This window comes from Cherax quadricarinatus, chromosome 27 (assembly GCF_038502225.1).
Source record: "Cherax quadricarinatus isolate ZL_2023a chromosome 27, ASM3850222v1, whole genome shotgun sequence".
Taxonomy (NCBI): Eukaryota; Metazoa; Arthropoda; class Malacostraca; order Decapoda; family Parastacidae; genus Cherax; species Cherax quadricarinatus.
The window spans coordinates 964,022-986,325 of NC_091318.1; the positions used below are offsets into that span (position 1 = coordinate 964,022).

At 42.1% G+C, this 22,304-nt stretch overlaps 1 protein-coding gene across 1 annotated transcript in view; it reads right to left on the reverse strand.

Annotated features, from left to right (window-relative positions):
* LOC128691084 (venom protease-like) overlaps positions 1–19,546 on the reverse strand; it is an 88,618-nt gene extending 69,072 nt beyond the window's left edge. The window contains exons 1-2 of the mRNA XM_053779878.2: positions 19,438–19,546; positions 2,335–2,505 (exon numbers count right to left, since the gene is read on the reverse strand). Coding sequence (XP_053635853.2) covers positions 2,335–2,505; positions 19,438–19,510 — 244 coding nt within the window. The 5' untranslated portion in view covers positions 19,511–19,546. The remainder of the gene's footprint in view (positions 1–2,334; positions 2,506–19,437) is intronic.
* Between the last annotated feature and the right edge of the window lie 2,758 nt (positions 19,547–22,304).

The following is a 22,304-nucleotide window of genomic DNA, read 5'->3' on the forward strand; positions in this document are numbered from 1 at the left end:
AAGAGCTAAATGGTTCAGATATGTTGATGATATTTTGTGTCTTATGCCCAAAAATGTAGATATACACCATTTCCTTGGAAAATTAAATAGCTTAGCCCATTCTATAAACTTTACTGTTGAGTTTGAAGAAAATAACTCATTGCCTTTTCTAGATGTTTTAATTATTAATTATCAAATTTAAAATTTACAGAAAACCTACAAATAACTGTTCCTATGTCCACTATTATTCTTCGCATCAAGACAGAGTCAAACTGTCTGTTTTCTCATCAATGTTTTTGAGAGCTTTACGAATTTGTAGTCCTGAGTTCATAGATGAGGAAATATCCAAAATTTATGAAATAGGTAATGATTTAAAATACCCAAGAAATGTAATTGATAAATATTTTAAAGTTGCTAGAAATACTTTTTACAATCCAAAAAGGGACAACCAGCCTTATTCAACTAAAAATATGTTGGTTCTCCCTTACCATGAAAACTTGGTTGATATGCCTTCTCTTCTTAAGACTTTTAATATTAAAGTTGTATTCAAAAATCTTGATACAGTAAAAAAAACTTTTGATAAAGAATTCCCCCCAAAATGCTGATGGATGTGTCTATAAGATTCCTTGTAAAATTTGCGATAAAGTTTATTACGGTCAAACTGGTAAAAATCTCGAACTAAGATTAAAACAACATAAATATAGCATTAGAACTGGACAAGATTCCAATGCTCTATTTATTCATGTAAGAGATTTTAACCATCCAATTGATTTTCAAAAAGTTGAGAAAGTAGTATCAAGCAAGTCCAAGGTCGACAGGAATATAATTGAATCTTGTTTCATAAAAAGCAGTTTTGACAATAATATGAATATTTCCTTTGGTTTATATAAATGAGATCCATTTATAATTAATAGAATTTGGGAAGAATTTAATAATACTCTGGACAAATAATAATTTAAAAAAAATTTCTTGGGTAAAATAATTTGTTGGTGGTTGTGCAAAGGACCTGTCCAGTTGGGCCGGCGCGCATCAGGTGTTTAACCGTTGTGGGATCTGATAGTGAGGTGTTGGCCAGACCCCTTATATACCTTCCTTGGATGCTTTACTTTCATAGTTCCTTGATAATGTGAGTAGTCACGAAAGCGCTTGGAATTTCTCTATTATTTCAGAGTGGTTGTTTTGCATATATATATACATATATATATATATATATATATATATATATATATATATATATATATAGATATATATATATATATATATATATATATATATATATATATATATATATATATATAACAAAAAAATATTAGGTCATGAAAGACTGGATATCAGATTGGAGAGAGAGAGTATGGAGGAGGTAATGGGTTCAGATATTTGGGAGTGGACGTGTCAGCAGATGGGTCTACGAAAGTTGAGGTGAAACACAGAATTAATGAGGTGAAAAAGGTGAGTGGTGTACTAAGGAGTTTGTGGAGACAAAAAAGTTATCCCTGGAAACAAAGAAGGGAATGTATGAGAGCATAGTTATACAAACTCTCTTATATGGGTGTGAGGCATGAGTGGTTAATGTTGCAACATGGCGAAGGCTGGAGGCCGTGGAGATGTCATTTCTGATATTCCTACATCATCTCCATAAAGTATTGGATGTGATCCTGAACAAAATGTATTGTATAAGTAAATTTTCAGAAAACTTTCATTTTTACCTCTTCGTTTACAAGATATGCATTAAGGAGTAATACATGTATATAAATGCATTTTGAGTCAAAACCTACGCATTATGCGTCTTACTGAATGACCAGAAAGGTAAAAAAGTGACAATATTTTCAATAATGTTCCGTTACCCAGAAAATAGCATGTTTTTGAGACCAATGTACGAGTTTCTTAACGCTTCTCTCTTTAGGACCTGCTTTAATCATTCGGCAGTGACTTAAATCATAGGTTTTATGAATCCTGAGGGGAAAAAAAGGGTGATTGAACGTTCCCTTTGGTCCTCCAAGTAATAGTTTCCTCTTGAAGTCTTCTTTTCCTGCCCCTCACATATTCACTATATCTGTTACTAGCAGGTCTTAAACTTATTCTAAAGACTGCATTTTTTGTGCTTCTGTCGTTTTTTATGTAGTTATCGAACTACTTTAATTTTTACACTTGAATAATCATTCTTCTTTTTCTCTACTATGTTTTCTGTTTCCCTTTTAAGACTTTTTTAATCAAAAATATATGTATAAAATATCAGAAAGAGATGAAGGAAGTGCTTTAATTATAAACTTTGCAACTGAAACTATTTGAAGAAATAAATCATAAGATAATAATATAACAAGTTTAACTTCCAGATAAAATTTTAAATAAATATACCTGTGAAGTTGCTGCAGCAGACCATAGGTATTTCTCCAGTGAAGCCACATATAACTGGAGGATTAACTCTGAATGACTCCATAGCATATGGACACGAGGTAATCCTGAGACAATGTCCCCTCTCTCCATTTTTCATGATACAATACTCTTGATCCTTTTCGAATACAATAACTGTGGTAAAAGACAAAAATATTTCAGTTACATTCTTTTAATTAATGATCACGTATGGAATGAACTTTATGACAAGATGTGTGATGTGTGGGATTACACATGTGCATCTACCTTGGCTGATACCTATCTCCAATACACCAGGGAGGAAGGAGGGGCAGCTGCCAGCTTCAGGGAGTTCCAAAAATCTAGAAAATATGGAGAACTTTCCCATCGTTATATGTTTGTTCCCATAGGCTCAGAGACCCTTGGCTCATGGGTAAAGAGTGCATCTGAATTCCTTAAGGAGCTAGGCAAAAGACTCATCAGGGTATCTAGGGATCCCAGGCCAGCTAGTTTTCTGTTCCAGCGACTCAGTGCAGCTGTTCAGAGGGGGTAATGCCTGCTGTATTTTGGGCACACGCCCCAGCTCTGAGGAGCTGGATGAGACTTTCTCATTATAATCAGTGATAAACACGTAACAACAGGTACTAGACATGTATCTCTCACATCTCATGTACTGTATATGCCATCTTTATATCAACAATGTATCTTTTAAATCTATAGTAAAGTATAAAGATGAACATCAGAAACATTATTTTATATTTAGTATTCAAATGTCCTGGACTCCACTGGTGCTTCACTTATAATGATGGCACCATTATAAAAGAATATTAACAAACAATTAACAAACACAATATCATAACATAATATTTTATGTGTGTCTCTCTTCTCTTGTCACCTCTTATGTCTTATTTTGCATCAGAGATTCTCATCAAATGGTTGTGTGAGGTCCCTGTTTGGAAACATGTACTCTTCAGTTTATCGGCTCAGGTCACGTATTTATTTTTGTTGATGCGAGTGCTTTGATTTCTGCAGTTTTGTGTGCTACATCCTCCACCGTCTGGATCTGATTGGTGTATTTGTGTCTTACAGTGTCGTAAACAGTGGTTGAGATAGGTTGGTTGTGCAGGTAGTAAGAGCTTAGTGTTGGTCTGACTCAAAATTTCTATGATGTTGGAAGCGATAATAGTAGTGCGATCACCAAATATTTTTTCTGCCATTTTTAGGAATACTCAGGAATTTTTGTTGGTTCTGTGTTTACAATGTAGAATAAAATATGAAGAGAACTGTAGTTTTCTCAAGATATTTTTGATAGTTTTACACTAGTTTTGCCGAACATTTAAACTATAAATTCTGTTTCCACGAAAGAAGACGCTGAATAAGAGAAAGAGAGGTATCTTAATTGCATTTTTTCATACGATCTTATAGAATTTGAAGCTTCAATTTCCTAGAAGTGTAAAACTGTCAAACAAATCCTCAGAAAATTGTAATATCCAGATATATTATATTCTAAGTTCCATACAAAATCCTGATTGGCATCTAGTCTTCACTCTAGTATAGTCACTTGCATCATAAAATGATTGGCCAAATCGACATTAAAGTAACTGTCACAACCTCCACAACTATTTAAGACAACAATCACAACCAAACAGCAGATGCTGAAGTTTACGAAACCCCAAGTGGGAGTTGTAACACTCTGTACATCAAGGAAAATGTCAGAAATTTAATCACTGGTATCAACGAAAACAAATACGCAACTTGAATAGATGAATTAAATAACGCATCAGAGTTTTGTTTAGACAATGTATTTCAGGGTCTTTTATTCTTAGAAAAGCAAATACTAGCACGGCGTACTGTGTATATTATCCTTGTTTTGCTTTCTTAATTTTTCCATTGCCTTACTGCATAAATACTGTCAGTCATACACCAGTGAGTAATAGATCTTGTGAGTAATAGATCTACTCAGGTTTCTAACTGCAGTTGTATGACATACATTTTCACTATATATTTCTATCTTATTATTATTCATAATGCTAGACAGATACATACCAAAATTATATTCCACATGTTTCTTCAGGGTACTTTGGCTAACTTAATTAACTTTATCATGAAAGAGTAATTCAGTATATAATGGAATCAAAGAAAATTATATATTTCGTGTCCTCTGATTTTCGAATATCTGTATCTGGCTACTGCGATGAGCAGGTTGTTACAGTTATTATAAGAGTCAAGAGCCTTCACTACAGCGTAATAATGCCAAACAACTCAATGTGCAGTGTAGATGCCCAGTTGTTAATTCTTATGCCTCGTTCAACATAACTCCTATCGTTTTCATATAGGAAGATGGTAACAAGAGCTAATGTAGCACTGACTGTGGATTCCTGCTTAAATCTATCAATGTATGTAATTTTTGATATATTTTTACTAACAGTTATGCGATAAATTGATTGATCAGTTGGCCACTGCAAGTGATTAAAGGAAGGGATTATAAATGTTGAACTTGTTCGTAGACGCTCTCGTTATTATGTGAATAAAACTTCCATGGAAGGCTGAAATTCTGTTGTTGTAAAACTTGATATTAGCGCATATTTTATAACCCATTTTTATCTCTGAATATTTCTAGACATTCAGTAAGAACTGTAGTAACAGAGTCCGGGTCGTTTCTTAACCAAAGGCCGGAGAAAATTTTCCTTGTTCAATATTAACATGAGCACCATACAGTCAATATTAACATAAGCGCAACACAATCAATGTTAACATGAGCTCAACACAATCAATATTAACATGAGTACAACACAATCAATATTAACATGAGTACAACACAATCAATATTAACATGATGACAACACAGTCAATATTAACATGAGTGAAACACAAGCACTGCTAACATGAGCGCAACACAGTCAATATTAACATGAGTACAACACAATCAATATTAACATGATGACAACACAATCAATATTAACATGAGCGCAACACAAGCAATCCTAACATGAGCGCAACACAATCAATATTAACATGAGTACAGCACAATCAATATTAACATGAGTACAGCACAATCAATATTAACATGAGTACAACACAATCAATATTAACATGAGAGCAACACAGTCAATATTACATGAATACAACACAATCAATATTAACATGAGTACAACACAATCAATATTAACATGAATACAACACAATCAATATTAACATGAGTACAACACAATCAATATTAACATGAGCGCAACACAGTCAATATTAACATGAATACAACACAGTCAATATTAACATGAGTACAACACAATCAATATTAACATGAATACAACACAGTCAATATTAACATGAGTACAACACAATCAATATTAACATGAGCGCGACACAATGTTAACATGAGCGCAACACAGTCAATATTAACATGAGTACAACACAATCAATATTAACATGATGACAACACAATCAATATTAACATGAGCGCAACACAAGCAATCCTAACATGAGCGCAACACAATCAATATTAACATGAGTACAGCACAATCAATATTAACATGAGTACAACACAATCAATATTAACATGAGCGCAACACAGTCAATATTAACATGAATACAACACAATCAATATTAACATGAATACAACACAATCAATATCAACATGAGTACAACACAATCAATATTAACATGAGCGCGACACAATGTTAACATGAGCGCAACACAGTCAATATTAACATGATCTAATAAAGGATATGTATATCATTCTCACTATTCTTACATTATCGTCATATTTGGAGTTGTGGCCAACTTTATCGTTCAGTCTATATTTACATTACATATTTATTTGTGGTATGATGGATTTATTGAAGCGTATGTCTACATCAATATACCTGCAAGATTTAACATATACTACGTTGCCAGCCTGCAAACAGGTGAGTGACATGTGTGTGTGTGTGTGCGTGCGTGTGTGTGTGTGTGTGTGTGTGTGTGTGTGTGTGTGTGTGTGTGTGTGTGTGTGTGTGTGTGTGTGTGTGTGTGTGTGTGTGTGTGTGTGTGTGTGTGTGTGTGTTTGTGTGTGTGTGTGTGTGTGTGTGTGTGTGTGTGTGTGTGTGTGTGTGTGTGTGTGTGTGTGTGTGTGTGTGTGTGTGTGTGTGTGTGTGTGTGTGTGTGTGAGTGTGTGTGAGTGTGTGTATGTGTGTGTGTGTGTGTGTGTGTGTGTGTGTGTGTGTGTGTGTGTGTGTGTGTGTGTGTGTGTGTGTGTGTGTGTGTGTGTGTGTGTGTATTCACCTAATTGTACTCACCTAATTGTAGTTGCAGGGGTCGAGATTCAGCTCCTGGCCTCGCCTCTTCACTGAACGCTACTTGGTTCTCTCTCTCCCTGCTCCATGAGCGTTATCATACCTCTTCTTAAAACTATGTATGGTTCCCGCCTCCACTACATCACTCGCCAGTCTGTTCCACTTCCTGACTACTCTATGACTGAAGAAATGCTTCCTAACTTCCCTGTGACTCATCTAAGTCTTCAACTTCCAAGAGTGACCCCTTGTTTCTGTGTTCCGTCTCTGGAACATCTTGTCTCTGTCTACCTTGTCAATTCCTCGCAGTATTTCGTATGTCGTTATCATGTCTTTCCTAACCCTTCTGTCCTCCAGAGTCGTCAGGCCGCTTTCACTTAACCTTTCTTTGTAGGACATTCCCTTTTTCTCTGGAACTATCCTTGTTGCAAACCTTTGTACTCTCTCTAATTTCTTGACGTACTTACCAGGTGTGGGTTCCAAACTGGTGCTGCATACTCCAGTATGGGCCTGACGTACACGGTGTACAGAGTCTTGAACGATTCCATAATGATGTATCGGAACGCTATTCTCAGGTTTACTAGGCGCCCATATGCTGCAGCAGTTATATGGTTGATATGTGCTTCAGGAGATGTGCTCCGTATTATACTCACACCCAAGATCCTTTTCGTTGAGTGAGGTGTCCTGTCCTCTAGTTCCGTACTGTAGATTTTCCTTACTCTCTTCTTGTAGGACATACCCCTGAGCACTGGGACTAGTGTTGTAGGGAACCTTCAAACTTTCTCTAATTTCTTTACGTGTTTCACCATTTGATGCCTTTTCCAATGTGGGCCTGACGTAGACAGTGTATGAGATCTGGAATGACTTCTTGCTTTGGTGTCGAAATGCTGTTCCTAGGTTTGTCTATATGGTGCAGCAGTTATTTGGATGATGTGAGTCTCAGATGTGGTAAGTATGATGTTCACTCGAAGATCCTTTCCCTGAGTGAGTTTTGCAACCACTGACCTCCTAGGCTTTACTCCGTCTGCGGTCTTCTTTGTCCTTCCCTGAACTTTGTGATTTTGCACTTGCTGGGAGGAAGGGGGGGGGATGTGAATGTGTGTACTCACCTGTGTGCTGATCTAATTGTGGTTCGAGGGTTCGATTCATAATTCTTGGCTCTTCAGTGGCCGCTACTAGGTCAACTCTCTCCTTTCTCCATGAGGTTTATATTTCTTCTTAAAGCCATGTATGGATCCTGCCTCCATTACATCACTCTCCAGACCAGTGCACTTTTTGACAACTCTATGACTGAAGAAATACTTCCTAACATCCCTGTGACTCATCTGAGTCTTCAGCTTCCAACTGTGACCCCTTGTTGCTGTGTCCCATCTCTGAAGCATCCTGTCCCTTTCAACATTCTCAATTTCTCTCAGTATTTTATATGTAGCTATCATGTCCCCCATATCCCTCTTGTTCTCCAGTGTTGTCAGGTTGATTTCCCTTAACCTCTCCTCGTAGGACATGCCCCTTGGCTTCGGGACTAGTCACTTTGCAAACTTTTGCACTCTACCTAATTTCCTGACGTGCCTGTCCAGGTGTAGGTTCCAAACTGGTGCTGCATACTTCAGTATGGTCCTGACGTACACGATGTATGGAGTTTTTAACTATTCCTTACTAAGGTGTCGGAACGCCATTCTTAGGATTGTCAGGCTCCACTGTGTTTCAGCTGTTATTTGGTTGACGTGTACCTCAGGAGAGAGGAGCTTATGAGGACGTTTCAGTCCGTCTTGGACCGAAACGTCGCCGTAAGCTCCTCTCTCCTATGTGCTGGTTATTTGTGTACTGATCAAACTTCTTTCTTCACCTATTTAATAGTGATTAGGACCAATAATCGGCTTTGCACATAATTTATATGTAATAGTTTTGGCAAGAAGGCGGTGAAAGAGGGTAAAATGCTAAAAAAAAAGGGGGAAATTGCAGAAGGCCACACTCGTAGTAAAGAAGAGTGGTGGCTGAGGAAAGAGCTGTAGAGGAAGGTGGAGGAAAAGGAGGAGCTGCCAGGAAGAAAATGTTTGAACAAGCTAGGTTTTCCTCGCTTCACTTGTAAATTTAATCCCCAGCTTCAAGAAGAAGTGAACAGACAAATCTGTGATAGAAACGGGAGCTTCGCTTACAGTTAGCAAGACGATCCAGCCGTAGACTGGTATGCTAAGGATGAGCAAGTTTCTTAACTGTGTTACCTGGAGCTGTAGCTAACTTAGCCTCATGAGCATTTCTCATTCCACGCCAACGGCTCGAAGAGTGAGAAATAGGATTGCTAGCTGTGAAGAGAAGGCGGGAACAATTATTTCACCCTTAAATAGCCATAGCCAGTGAGTTTGTGGGAACTGGCTACTCAGCTTCAAGTTACATTCCTTAGTTAATTTAGGCTTAACTTGGCACTGCTGATGGTACACTTTTTACTTATTTAGTTATAATTTCCGAAGTTGTTGCGAGTTAGATGTGCTCTTTCATCTTTGTGCTACTCTTAGGAGTCCGCTCATGTCCTATACATTGGTGAGATACGTGGAGCAAGACATGACGTTATACTCAAAGGAAGGTGCCAGGGTAACTGCTTAAGGAGGTTGATCAACAGATCTTGGGTTTTTGGGATGCACTGAAACACTTGGCCTCTTGAAGGTGTTTGTCTCTGGCTTCCGACCCTCCTGAGAGAGCTACTGGGAATCTTGTGAGAGTTTAGTTACGTCAGCTGTGTCTCGGCATACTTAAGGTGCAGGAAGTTGGGGTCATGAGATGCTGAGAATATCTTTCTCAGGTCATGCTGCTAACTAAATATAACTATTTTATGTTAACTAATCATAGGTTTCGTATTATAAGGAAATTATAGTAGCAGTTGTATTATTTTTCTTTTCATTCTCAAAGGTTTCCATGCATGATCTTGAGACGCCATCTTCAGCTTCAAATTTGACTATGAAGCGACCTATTTAATATCATTTAAAAAAATATGTTTATATTATTCCCTGTGAGACAGCTTATAAATACACTTTTTGAACAGCTTCAGACTAAATTTTGGTGCATCTACTCAAAAGGGAATTCCATGATCGCTGTTGGATGTGAAGATGTCAATGTACTAATTTAATTAATTATTATTATTATAATCAAGGGAGAAGCGCTAAACCCGGTGGATTATACAGCGCCTGGGGGGCGATGTGGAAGGCATTCAGGCTTAATTCGGGGAACTGGAGCACAGATTCAATTCCCTAAATCAAGAGCCCCTCACCAACATCAAGGAACCTTCCTTGAGGGGTAATTTAATTAAGAAAGGGAAATATTAGTTTGACTGCGACTACTGGAGACTTCCTGTTCTGACTTGTCTTCAACTTTGCAAAGTTGCAATATTTTTCTCATAGTAGATATGAGTTATTATTGAACTGCTCTTGTAATACAAATTTATCTGAATTATGGAATGGTTAGTAATTGAATTTGTACTTTGTGGTGCCACCTTATAACAAACCTAAATATCATACAAATTATAAAATGAGTTACACCGTTGATTTTATATTTAATTCATTAGCAGTTATCCGCATTGCATCTGTGCCTACCTAAACGTCTGTAGTAGTCTCAGAACCTTCAGTGCTTTCCAGTCTATTAAAAAATTTATATCGCCTCATCCCCTAGTTCTTTGTGTACAACTTTGGTTGTGCCGCATTTCTAGCAAAAACAAAGAAATCTTTGTCTGCTGAGTCCTTGGTCATGTTCATGTTCAGGGCAAAGATCAGGTTTCATATATAAGTATTCCATTCTTAGACTATTTTTTGCTGTAATTGGTAACTACCTCCTCAGTCGTTGGCAACAACGTTGGTTCCATATGACTCATAACAAATTACATTTGTCAAACCAAATTTAGGTTTAAATTTGATTTGGCAGAATGTAATTTCTTATGAGTCATATCGAACCAACGTTGTTGCCAACGACTGAGGAGGTAGTTACAAATTACAAAAAAAAAAAAAAAAATACGAGACTACGCTCTCCTGTCCACGCATCAGGCACACCCGTCTTACTCATGGGTATCTCATGAAGAGGCGCCCTGTTCCACCCTGTGAGAATTGTCTGGTTCCAATTTTGGTTTGCCCGATGCTAATTTTCGGTTTGCCCAGCTATTTTCCGCTCGAGACACACCCCCTATTACAACCCAGGATTCCAAATGGCCTGTTATTCTGGGTGTAAAGGCAGCGAAATAAACACAACAGAAAAGTTTTTACTTATATTATCCTTCACCAATTTAGAACAGCAGTATGTACACTATATACATTATGTACAGTGATAGGCATTAGTGCACTCCACGGTAAGCAAGGCAGAATAGAAGCCACAAGAGAGCAGACCGTGCTTCAACCAGCTCTAGAATGGGAATGACAAGGGCAGACAGGAGAGTGGTACCCACATAACCTCTGCGATTGCCAAAACCATCTTCTTATTGGCTGGAACCTGGTCACTAGTTGAACAACGGGGCCCCATCGTCAACCCTCAGTTACCTGGTTCGCTGGTTGGGGAGATAGCCTGTGAATGAGGGTGTGTACATGCGCCAAATAAAGGTTACGTACTCTTTGCATGCCACACCCCCACCCCGAGAAGGCTCAGGATTAGGCTGCCACCTCCCAATTGGTAACCGTGCCACCATGGCACAAAATAATGGGACCACCTTTACTCTCAACCATCCAACTCTTAGAGCTCAGCTTTTCTCGTGACAAAAAGCCAAACCCTAAACTCAGAGTGAGACAGCAGACAGTCGAGGTAGCTTAGGTCCAAGATACAGGCGGACGGTAGCCCGCATCCCCTCACTAAAAAAAAAAAAAAACAACACCAGGGGATAAAAAAAAAAGAGCTTGGAAGGGGTTACCAGAAGTAACCTAATATACTATTATAAATAATATTAGATTCTAGATAAGGAGTCTGCCAACATATTTTCTTTGCCGGCAATATGTACAATTTTCAAACAATAGGGTTGCAGTCGTAATGTCCACCGCATGAGCCTTGCGTTGTGGTCCTTCATGGCTTGGAGATATACTAGAGGATTGTGATCACTGTAGACAGTGACCACCTGTGATGTCTGGCCCACATAAACATCGAAATGCTCCAAAGCCAGTACCAGTGCGAGGGCTTCTTTTTCAATGGTAGAGTAAGCCCTCTGATGCGGCTGGAACTTTGCTGAAAAATAGGCTACAGGCTGCAACTCCTCGTTCCCGTTTTGCAATAGTACTGCCCCAACCCCAGACTCACAAGTATCAACCTGTAATGAAAAAGGTTTGGAGAAGTCTGGAGACAAAAGCATGGGTGCAGTACACAATAATCTTTTTGCTTTATCAAAAGCACTTTGACATTCTGGGGTCCAATTAAAGGAAACTTTGTGACTGGTAGGAGAGGTAAAAGGGGCTACAATATCTGAGAAATTCTTACAGAATATTCTGTAAAATCCTATCATGCCTAGGGAACGTTGAAGAGATTTCCTATCATGAGGAACTGGATAATCTTTAATGGCAAGAACTTTAGCAAGTTTAGGAGCAACTTTACCACTACCTACTTCATGGCCTAGAAAAGTGACAGTGGCCTGGTCAAAGGAAGATTTAGATAAATTAACAGTTAAATGGGAACTCTGAAAGGTCTCAAAAAGAGCCTTAAGTCTAAATAGGTGTTGATCCGAAGTATCAGACATTACAACAACATTATCCAGGTACGCTGCCGTGCCTTCAAGTCCTTTAATAGCCTGATGTATAAGTTTCTGGAATGAAGAGGGGGAGTTTTTCATTCCGAAGGGGGTAACTGTATATTGATAATGACCTCCTGGAATTACGAAGGCAGAGATTTCCTTCACCTTATCCGTCAAAGGTACCTGATAGTAACCTTTAAGGAGATCTAACTTGGACACAAAAGTAGCCTTACCCATAAAGTCGATAACGTCATCCAGACGAGGAAGAGGGTAAGCATCTGTGATTGTGACCTCATTCACTTTACGGTAGTCTGTACACATACGAAACCCTCCATCAGCCTTTTTAACAAGGATGCAAGGTGAAGCCCATGGACTAGATGACTCCTCCACTAAACCATGTTCTAACTAACAGAAATTCTACTTCCTGCTGAAGTAGCCTCTGCTTTTCAGGATTAGCTCTGTAGGGGGAGAGTTTAATAGGCTTAGAGTTTCCCACATCTACATCATGATAACCTAACGTACATTTTCTCGGCACATCTGAAAAAATATTAGGGTATGACTGTAGAAGCTCAGTTAAACTTGTTGCTTGCTTTTCAGATAGTCCCTCCATTAAAGGGCTAGGTCCTTGAGGAGGACAGAGTTTGAAAGTTTAACATTAATTTCAGAAATAGAGTGCAAAGAATCAGAGTCGTCCTCAGAGGTAGAGGACAGAGTCATTACTGGGACTTTATCTGGTGTATGAAAAGATTTTAACTGATTAATGTGGTAGGTTTTAGTTTTTGAGGTCTTATCGAGGGGAGCTACCACATAATTTACATCAGATAATTTACTTACAATTTGCATAGGTCCCGTAAATCTAGCTTTCAAGGTGTGGCCAGGTATAGGTTCCTGCACCAATACCTTGTCTCCTGGATGGAAGGAGCGGAATTGTACACTTCTGTCATACCTCTGTTTCATCTTATTTTGAGCTGTCTTTAGGTTAGCCTTGGCTAACTGACGTGCCACCTGCAACCTTGAAAACGGGTTGTAGAGTGTTGAGCTAGCGTCTTCTCCCATCCAACCTTCTTTGAGCACCCGAAGAGGACCTCGTACATTGTGCCCAAAGATCAGCTCAAACGGACTGTACCCGGTAGACTCTTGCACCGTTTCTCGCACTGAGAACAGCAACAAAGGTAGTGATTCATCCCAGTCTGTAGGAAAATGCATGCATAAAGTTCTCATCATGATTTTTAACGTCTGATGGAATCTTTCCAAGGTGCCTTGGGACTGAGGATGATAGGCAGTGGATAAGTTGTGGATTATCCCTAACCTAGTTAATGCTTCCGTATATGCTTTGACAGTGAAGTTAGTACATTGATCACTTTGAATAGTTTTAGGAATGCCAAAACAAGAAATAAATTTTGTTAAAGCTTTGAGAATAGCTTTAGTATTAATACTGCGCATGGGAATTGCTTCAGGATATCTAGTTACTCTATCCATAATGGTAAATAAATACTGATTTCCCGACTTTGACCTAGGTAGTGGACCTACACAATCTATAATTAAATCTTCAAAAGGTTCTCCATCAGCAGGTATAGGTTGGAGAGGTGCAGGTTTAATGGAATGTCCAGGTTTCCCTACTTGCTGACATTCTCGGCAACACCGGATATGATTCTTCACATCCTGCTTTAATTTTGGCCAATAAAATTCTTTTGTGATTCTATATAAGGTTTTAGTAATTCCTAAGTGACCTCCTAATGAAGTATTATGAGCCATATTCAATATTTGAGGTCTAAACTTTGTTTAGAGGATTGTGATCACTGTAGATAGTGATCACCTGCGAGGTCTGGCCCACATAAACATCGAATGAGGGTGTGTACATGCGCCGAATAAAGGTTACGTACTCTTTGCATGCCACACCCCCTGTCCCACATAGTTATCCCGGCACCACACTTTTATTCTGGCACCACACACATACCCCTGGCACCACAATTATCCCGGCACCACACACTTATCCCGGAACCACATAGTTATCCTGGCACCACGTAAGTATATCAGCACCACACACGTGTCCCTACACCACACACTTATCCCGGCACCACATACCTATCCAGGTACCACACACTTATCCCAGCACCACACACGTATCCCACATCGCATAGCTATCCCTGCACCACACATGTGTCTAAGCACCACAAACTTATCCAAGCACCACACACTTATCGAGGCACCACACACTTCTCTAGGCACCACACGTGTATCCAGGCACCACACATATATCCAAGCACCGCAAACGTATCCAGGCACCACACACGTATCCACGCACCACACACGTAACCAAGCACCACACTCGAATCCAGGCATCACACTCGTATCCAGGCACCACACACGTAACCAGGCACCACACTCGTATCCAGGCACCACACACGTATCCAGGCACCACACACGTATCTAGGCACCACACACACGTAACGAGGCACCACACACGTATCCAGGCATCACACTCGTATCCAGGCACCACACACGTATCCAGGCACCACACACGTATCCAGGCACCACTCATGAAACCAAGCACCACGCACGTATCCAGGCACCACACTCGTATCCACGCACCACACACGTAACTAAGCACCACACTCGTATCCAGGCATCACACTCGTATCCAGGCACCACACACGTAACCAGACACCACACTCGTATCCAGGCACCACACACGTATCCAGGCACCAAACACGTAACCAGGCACCACACACGTAACCAGGCACCACACACGTATCCAGATACCACACACGTAGTATGCAGGCACCACTCACGTAACCAGGCACCACACACGTATCTAGACACCACACATGTAACCAGGCACCAAACACGTAACTAGGCACCACACACGTATCCAGGTACCACACACGTAGTATGCAGGCACCACACACGTAACCAGGCACCACACACGTATCAAGGTACCACACACGTAGTATCCAGGCACCACACACGTAACCAGGCACCACACAAGTATCCAGGTACCACACACGTAGTATGCAGGCACCACACACGTAACCAGGCACCACACACGTATCAAGGTACCACACACGTAGTATCCAGGCACCACACACGTATCCAGGTACCACACACGTAGTATGCAGGCCACACTCGTATATCCACACACGTAGTATCCAGCACCGTAACACACGTATGCAGCACACGTATGCACCACACACGCATGCAGGCACCACACACGTATGCAGGCACCACACACGTAACCAGGCACCACACTCGTATCCAGGCACCACACACGTGTCCAGGCACCACATACGTATCCAGGTACCACAGACGTATCCAGGCACCACAGACGTATCCACGCACTACAGACGTATCCAGGCATCACACACGTAACCAGGCACCACACTCGTATCCAGGCACCACACACGTGTCCAGGCACCACATACGTATCCAGGAACCACAGACGTATCCAGGCACCACAGACGTATCCACGCACTACAGACGTATCCAGGCATCACACACGTATCCAGGCATCACACACGTAACCAGGCATCACACACGTATCCAGGCATCACACACGTATCCAGGCACCACACACGTATCCAGGCACTAAACACTTATTGTACTTTTCCTGGCAACAGAGACATTTATCCTGGCACACCAGCAACCACGGTAGAAACAACATATTAAAGTCTCTTGAATGACCGCAGAAAATCAATTTACAGATCCTAGTAAGATAAAATTATATAATGAGCTGTTAACAACACTTGTAATATATAGCGTTGGCTAAACCCTTAGTGTATGCTGATGGTAACACTGGTAGCGTATGCTGATAGTAGCACTGGTAGCGTTTGCTGATGGTAGCACTGGTAGCGTATGCTGATGGTAACACTGGTAGCGTATGCTGATGGTAACACTGGTAGCGTATGCTGATGGTAACACTGGTAGCGTATGCTGATGGTAACACTGGTTGCGTATGCTGATGGTAACACTGGTAGCGTATGCTGATGGTAACACTGGTAGTGTATGCTGATGGTAACACTGGTAGCGTATGCTGATGGTAGCACTGGTAGCGTTTGCTGATGGTAGCACTGGTAGCGCATGCTGATGGTAACACTGGTAGCGTATGCTGATAGTAGCACTGGTAGCGTTTGCTGATGGTAGCACTGGTAGCGCATGCTGATGGTAACACTGGTAGCGTATGCTGATGGTAACACTGGTAGCGTTTGCTGATGGTAATACTGATAGCGTATGCTGATGGTAACACTGGTAGCGTATGCTGATAGTAGCACTGGTAGCGTTTGCTGATGGTAGCACTGGTAGTGTATGCTGATGGTAACACTGGTAGCGTATGCTGATAGTAGCACTGGTAGCGTTTGCTGATGGTAGCACTGGTAGTGTATGCTGATGGTAACACTGGTAGCGTATGCTGATGGTAACACTGGTAGCGTATGCTGCTGGTAACACTGGTTGCGTATGCTGATGGTAACACTGGTAGCGTATGCTGATGGTAACACTGGTAGTGTATGCTGATGGTAACACTGGTAGCGTATGCTGATGACAACACTGTAGCCACACTGGTAGCGTATGCTGATGGTAATACTGATAGCGTATGCTGATGGTAACACTGTAGCTACACTGGTAGCTTATGCTGATGACAGTACTGTAGCCACACTGGTAGCTTATGCTGATGGTAATACTGATAGCGTATGCTGATGACAACACTGTAGCAACACTGGTAGTGCATGCTGATGACAACACTGTAGCAACACTGGTAGCGTATGCTGATGACAACACTGTAGCCACACTGATAGCGTATGCTGATGGTAACACTGGTAGCGTATGCTGATGGTAACACTGGTAGCGTATGCTGAGGGTAACACTGGTAGCGTATGCTGATGACAACACTGTAGCAACACTGGTAGCGTATGCTGATGACAACACTGTAGCCACACTGGTAGCGTATGCTGATGGTAATACTGATAGCGTATGCTGATGGTAACACTGGTAGTGTATGCTGATGACAACACTGTAGCCACACTGGTAGCGTATGCTGATGGTAATACTGATAGCGTATGCTGATGGTAATATTGATAGCGTATGCTGATGGTAACACTGGTAGCGTATGCTGAGGGTAACACTGGTAGCGTATGCTGATGGTAACACTGTAGCCACACTGGTAGCGTAAGCTGATAGTAACACTGGTAGCGTATGCTGATGACAACACTGTAGCAACACTGATAGCGTATGCTGATAGTAACACTGGTAGCGTATGCTGATGACAACACTGTAGCAACACTGATAGCGTATGCTGATAGTAACACTGGTAGCGTATGCTGAGGGTAACACTGGTAGCGTATGCTGATGGTAACACTGGTAGCGTATGCTGATGGTAACACTGGTAGCGTATGCTGATGGTAACACTGGTAGCGTATGCTGATGACAACACTGTAGCCACACTGGTAGCGTATGCTGATGGTAACACTGATAGCGTATGCTGATGGTAACACTGGTAGCGTATGCTGAGGGTAACACTGGTAGCGTATGCTGAGGGTAACACTGGTAGCGTATGCTGATGACAACACTGTAGCAACACTGGTAGCGTATGCTGATGACAACACTGTAGCAACACTGGTAGCGTATGCTGATGACAACACTGTAGCAACACTGGTAGCGTATGCTGATGACAACACTGTAGCAACACTGGTAGCGTATGCTGATGACAACACTGTAGCAACACTGGTAGCGCATGCTGATGACAACACTGTAGCAACACTGGTAGCGCATGCTGATGACAACACTGTAGCAACACTGGTAGCGCATGCTGATGACAACACTGTAGCAACACTGGTAGCGTATGCTGATGGTAACACTGGTAGCGTATGCTGATGACAACACTGTAGCCACACTGATAGCGTATGCTGATAGTAACACTGGTAGCGTATGCTGAGGGTAACACTGGTAGCGTATGCTGATGGTAACACTGTAGCAACACTGGTAGCGCATGCTGATGACAACACTGTAGCAACACTGGTAGCGTATGCTGATAGCCACACTGATAGCATATGCTGATGAAATATTGGTTGCGTATGCTGATGAAACACTGGTAGCGTATGCTGATAGCCATTCTGGTAGCGTATGCTGATGACAACACTGTAGCAATACTGGTAGCGTATGTTGATAGCCACACTGGTAGCGTATAATGTTAGCCACACTGGTGGCGTATAATGTTAGCCACACTGGTGGCGTATGCTAATGGCAACACTGGTAGCGTATGCTGATGACAACACTGTAGCAATACTGGTAGCGTATGTTGATAGCCACACTGGTAGCGTATGCTGATAGCTACACTGGTAGCGTATAATGTTAGCCACACTGGTGGCGTATGCTAATGGCAACACTGGTAGCGTATGCTGAGAGCCACTCTTGTAGCATTTGCTGATAGCAACTCTTGTAGCATTTGCTGATAGCCACGCTGGTAGCGTATGCTGATAGCCACACTGGTAGCGTATGCTGATGGCGACGCTGGTAGCGTATGCTAATGGCAACACTGGTAGAGTATGTTGATGGCAACACTGGTGTGGTATGCAGATAGCAACACATGAGGTGTATTCTGACAACCACACTTTAGGTGTATAATGAACCCTGACTGGTGGTGTATAATGAACCCTGACTGGTGGTGTATAATGAACCCTGACTGGTGGTGTATAATGAACCCTGACTGGTGGTGTATAATGAACCTTGACTGGTGGTGTATACTGAAGTCTCACTGGTGGTGTATAATGAACCCTGACTGTGGTGGTGTATAATGAACTTGTGGTGTATACTGACAGCCACACTGGTGGTGTATACCGACAGCTACACTAGTGGTGTGTACTGAAGTCTCACTGGTGGTGTATTTTGTCAGGTACATTAGTGGTGTATACTGACAGCCACACTGGTGGTGTATACCGACAGCTACACTGGTGGTGTGTACTGAAGCCTCACTGGTGGTGTATACCAACAGCTACGCTGGTGGTGTATACTGACAGCTACACTAGTGGTGTATACTGATAGCTACACTGGTGATGTATATTGGTAGCTGCACTGATGGTTTATAATGGTAGCTACACTGATGATGTATACTGATAGCTATGCTGGTGATATATATTAACAGGTACACTAGTAGTGTATACTCACCTTGCGCCAACGTGTTGGTTACGTTGGTCCACACAACAGCAACCACAAAAATTAAATATAAACAGCAGCACATTGTAAGTGTATCCTACCTCACTGAGATTCACAGAGCAACTGAGGCTGGCGACCGGTTACTAGACTTTATTATGCTGTTATTCGTTTTTTGTGGCTACACCGCTCCTCAGGTCTCTCTCGGGTTACACCGCTCCTGAGGTCTCTCTCGGGTTACACCGCTCCTCAGGTCTCTCTCGGGTTACACCGCTCCTCAGGTCTCTCTCGGGTTACATCGCTCCTCAGGTCTCTCTCGGGTTACACCGCTCCTCAGGTCTCTCTCGGGTTACACCGCTCCTCAGGTCTCTCTCGGGTTACACCGCTCCTCAGGTCTCTCTCGGGTTACACCGCTCCTCAGGTCTCTCTCGGGTTACACCGCTCCTCAGGTCTCTCTCGGGTTACACCGCTCCTCAGGTCTCTCTCGGGTTACACCGCTCCTCAGGTCTCTCTCGGGTTACACCGCTCCTCAGGTCTCTCTCGGGTTACACCGCTCCTCAGGTCTCTCTCGGGTTACACCGCTCCTCAGGTCTCTCTCGGGTTACACCGCTCCTCAGGTCTCTCTCGGGTTACACCGCTCCTCAGGTCTCTCTCGGGTTACACCGCTCCTCAGGTCTCTCTCGGGTTACACCGCTCCTCAGGTCTCTCTCGGGTTACACCGCTCCTCAGGTCTCTCTCGGGTTACATCGCTCCTCAGGTCTCTCTCAGGTTACACCGCTCCTCAGGTCTCTCTCGGGTTACACAGCTCCTCTGTGTACTCACCTGCTTGTGGGTGTAGGGGTCGAGTCACAGCTATTGGCCCCGCCTCTTCGCTGGTCGCTACTAGGTCCACTCTCTCCTTTCTCCATGAGTTTTGTCGTATCTCATCTTCAAGCTATGTATAGATCCTGCCTCCAGTACATCACTCTCCGGATTGCTCCACTTCCTAACAAATCCGTGGGTGAAGAATTACTTCCTGACATCCCTTTGACTCATCTGAGTCTTCAACTTCCAGTAGTGTCCCTTAGTTGCTGTGCCCCATCTCTGAAACATTATATCCCTAATCCTACCTGCCAGTTCCTCTCAGTATTTTATATGTCGTTATCAAGTCCTCCCTATCCCTCCTGTCCTACAGTATAGTCAGGTTAATTTCCCTTAACCTCTCCTCGTAGGATATACCCTTTAGCTCCGGGACTAGTCTTGTTGCAAACCTTCGAGCTTTCAATAATTTCTTGACCTGCTTGACCAGGGTGGGTTCCATACTGGTGCTGCATACTTTAATAACACGGTATACAGAGTCTTGAATGATTTCTTACATCAGGTGTCGAAACGCTATTCATAGGTTTACCAGGCGCCCATATACTGCAGCAGTTTTTGGTTGATGTGCGCCTCAGATGTGTTCGCTATTATATTCATCCCAAAATCCTTTTCCTTGAGTGAGGTCTGTAGTCTTTGGCCCCCTAGCTTTTACTCTGCCTGCGGTCTTCTTCGACCTTCCGTAATCTTCATGATTGCACTTGGTGGGGTTAAACTCCAGGATCCAGTTGTTAGACGAGGCTTGAAGAATGTCCAGATCAGTCCCTTCTGATCCTCATCCGCTTGAATTCTTCGCATTAGCTTCACATAGTCTGCAAGCAGAGACACCTCTGAATCTATCCTTTCCGTCATGTCAGTCACATAAACCAGAAACAGCACTTTACCTAGGACTGACTTTTGTGGAACCCCGCTCGTCACAGGCACCCACTCTGATAGTTCATCACCTACCATCATTCGTTATTTCCTTCCTGTTAGGTATTCTTTGATCTACTCCAATGCCTTTCATGTTATTCCTGCCTGTTCATCTAGCTTTTGCACTAATCTGTTGTGCAGAACTGTGTCAAAGGACTTCTTGCAGTCCAAGAAAATGCAGTCTATCCACCCATCTCTCTCGTGTCTTACTTCTGTCACTTTGTCGTAAAACTCAAGTAGGTTTGTGACACAGGATTTCCCTTCCCTTCAATCCTTTCAAGGTGCTTCACCTATGCATGTCAGTTACACTGGTCAGTAGCTTAATGTCAACTGTCTGTCTCCTTTCTTAAAGACCGCGACTAAATTTGCCGTCTTCCACACTTCAAGTAGTCGTCACATTTCCATGAATGTGTGGAAGATTGTTGTTAGTGGCACACACAGCGCCTCTGCTCCCTCTCTCAGGACACACGGAGAGATGTCCAGTTGTACAGCCTTTGAGGTATCTAGCACACTTAGTAGCCTCTTCACCTCATCCTCTGTTGAATGTAATAGGTCCATTGTAATAGGTTGGTGTACCCTTCCATCTCAATTTACTGGAGACCTTTCTGTCTCCACAGAGAACACTTTCTTGAATCTCGTGTTGAGCTTCTCACATGCATACTTTTTTTGTGATCTCTCGTCCATGCTTCCTGTCTGATTACCTGATCCTTTACCATTGTTTTTCTCGATGCTATATCATTCTCGTGTTGGCACTGGGCCTTCCTCCTTATCCACGCGTATTCATTTCTGGCTCTTCCGCTATTCTTATTTTCCTGGGTCCTTTGTCTTCTACAATTTTTCCGTTCTCTAGTGCACTTAGTTTTGGCCTCTCTGCAACTTTGGGTGAACCAAAAACTCGTTTCAGTCTTCCTGTTGTTTCTGTTGCTCTTGGGTATGAACCTCTCCTCTGCCTCCTTGCATTTTGTGGTCATGTATTCCATCATTTTATATACTGTTTTTCCCCACCAGTTCTCTTTCCCACTATACCTTATGCAGAAAATTTATCATGCTTGTGTAGTTCCCTCTTTAGTAGTTGGGCTTCTCCCGTTCTACTCGTGCTATTTCACTCTCCACTT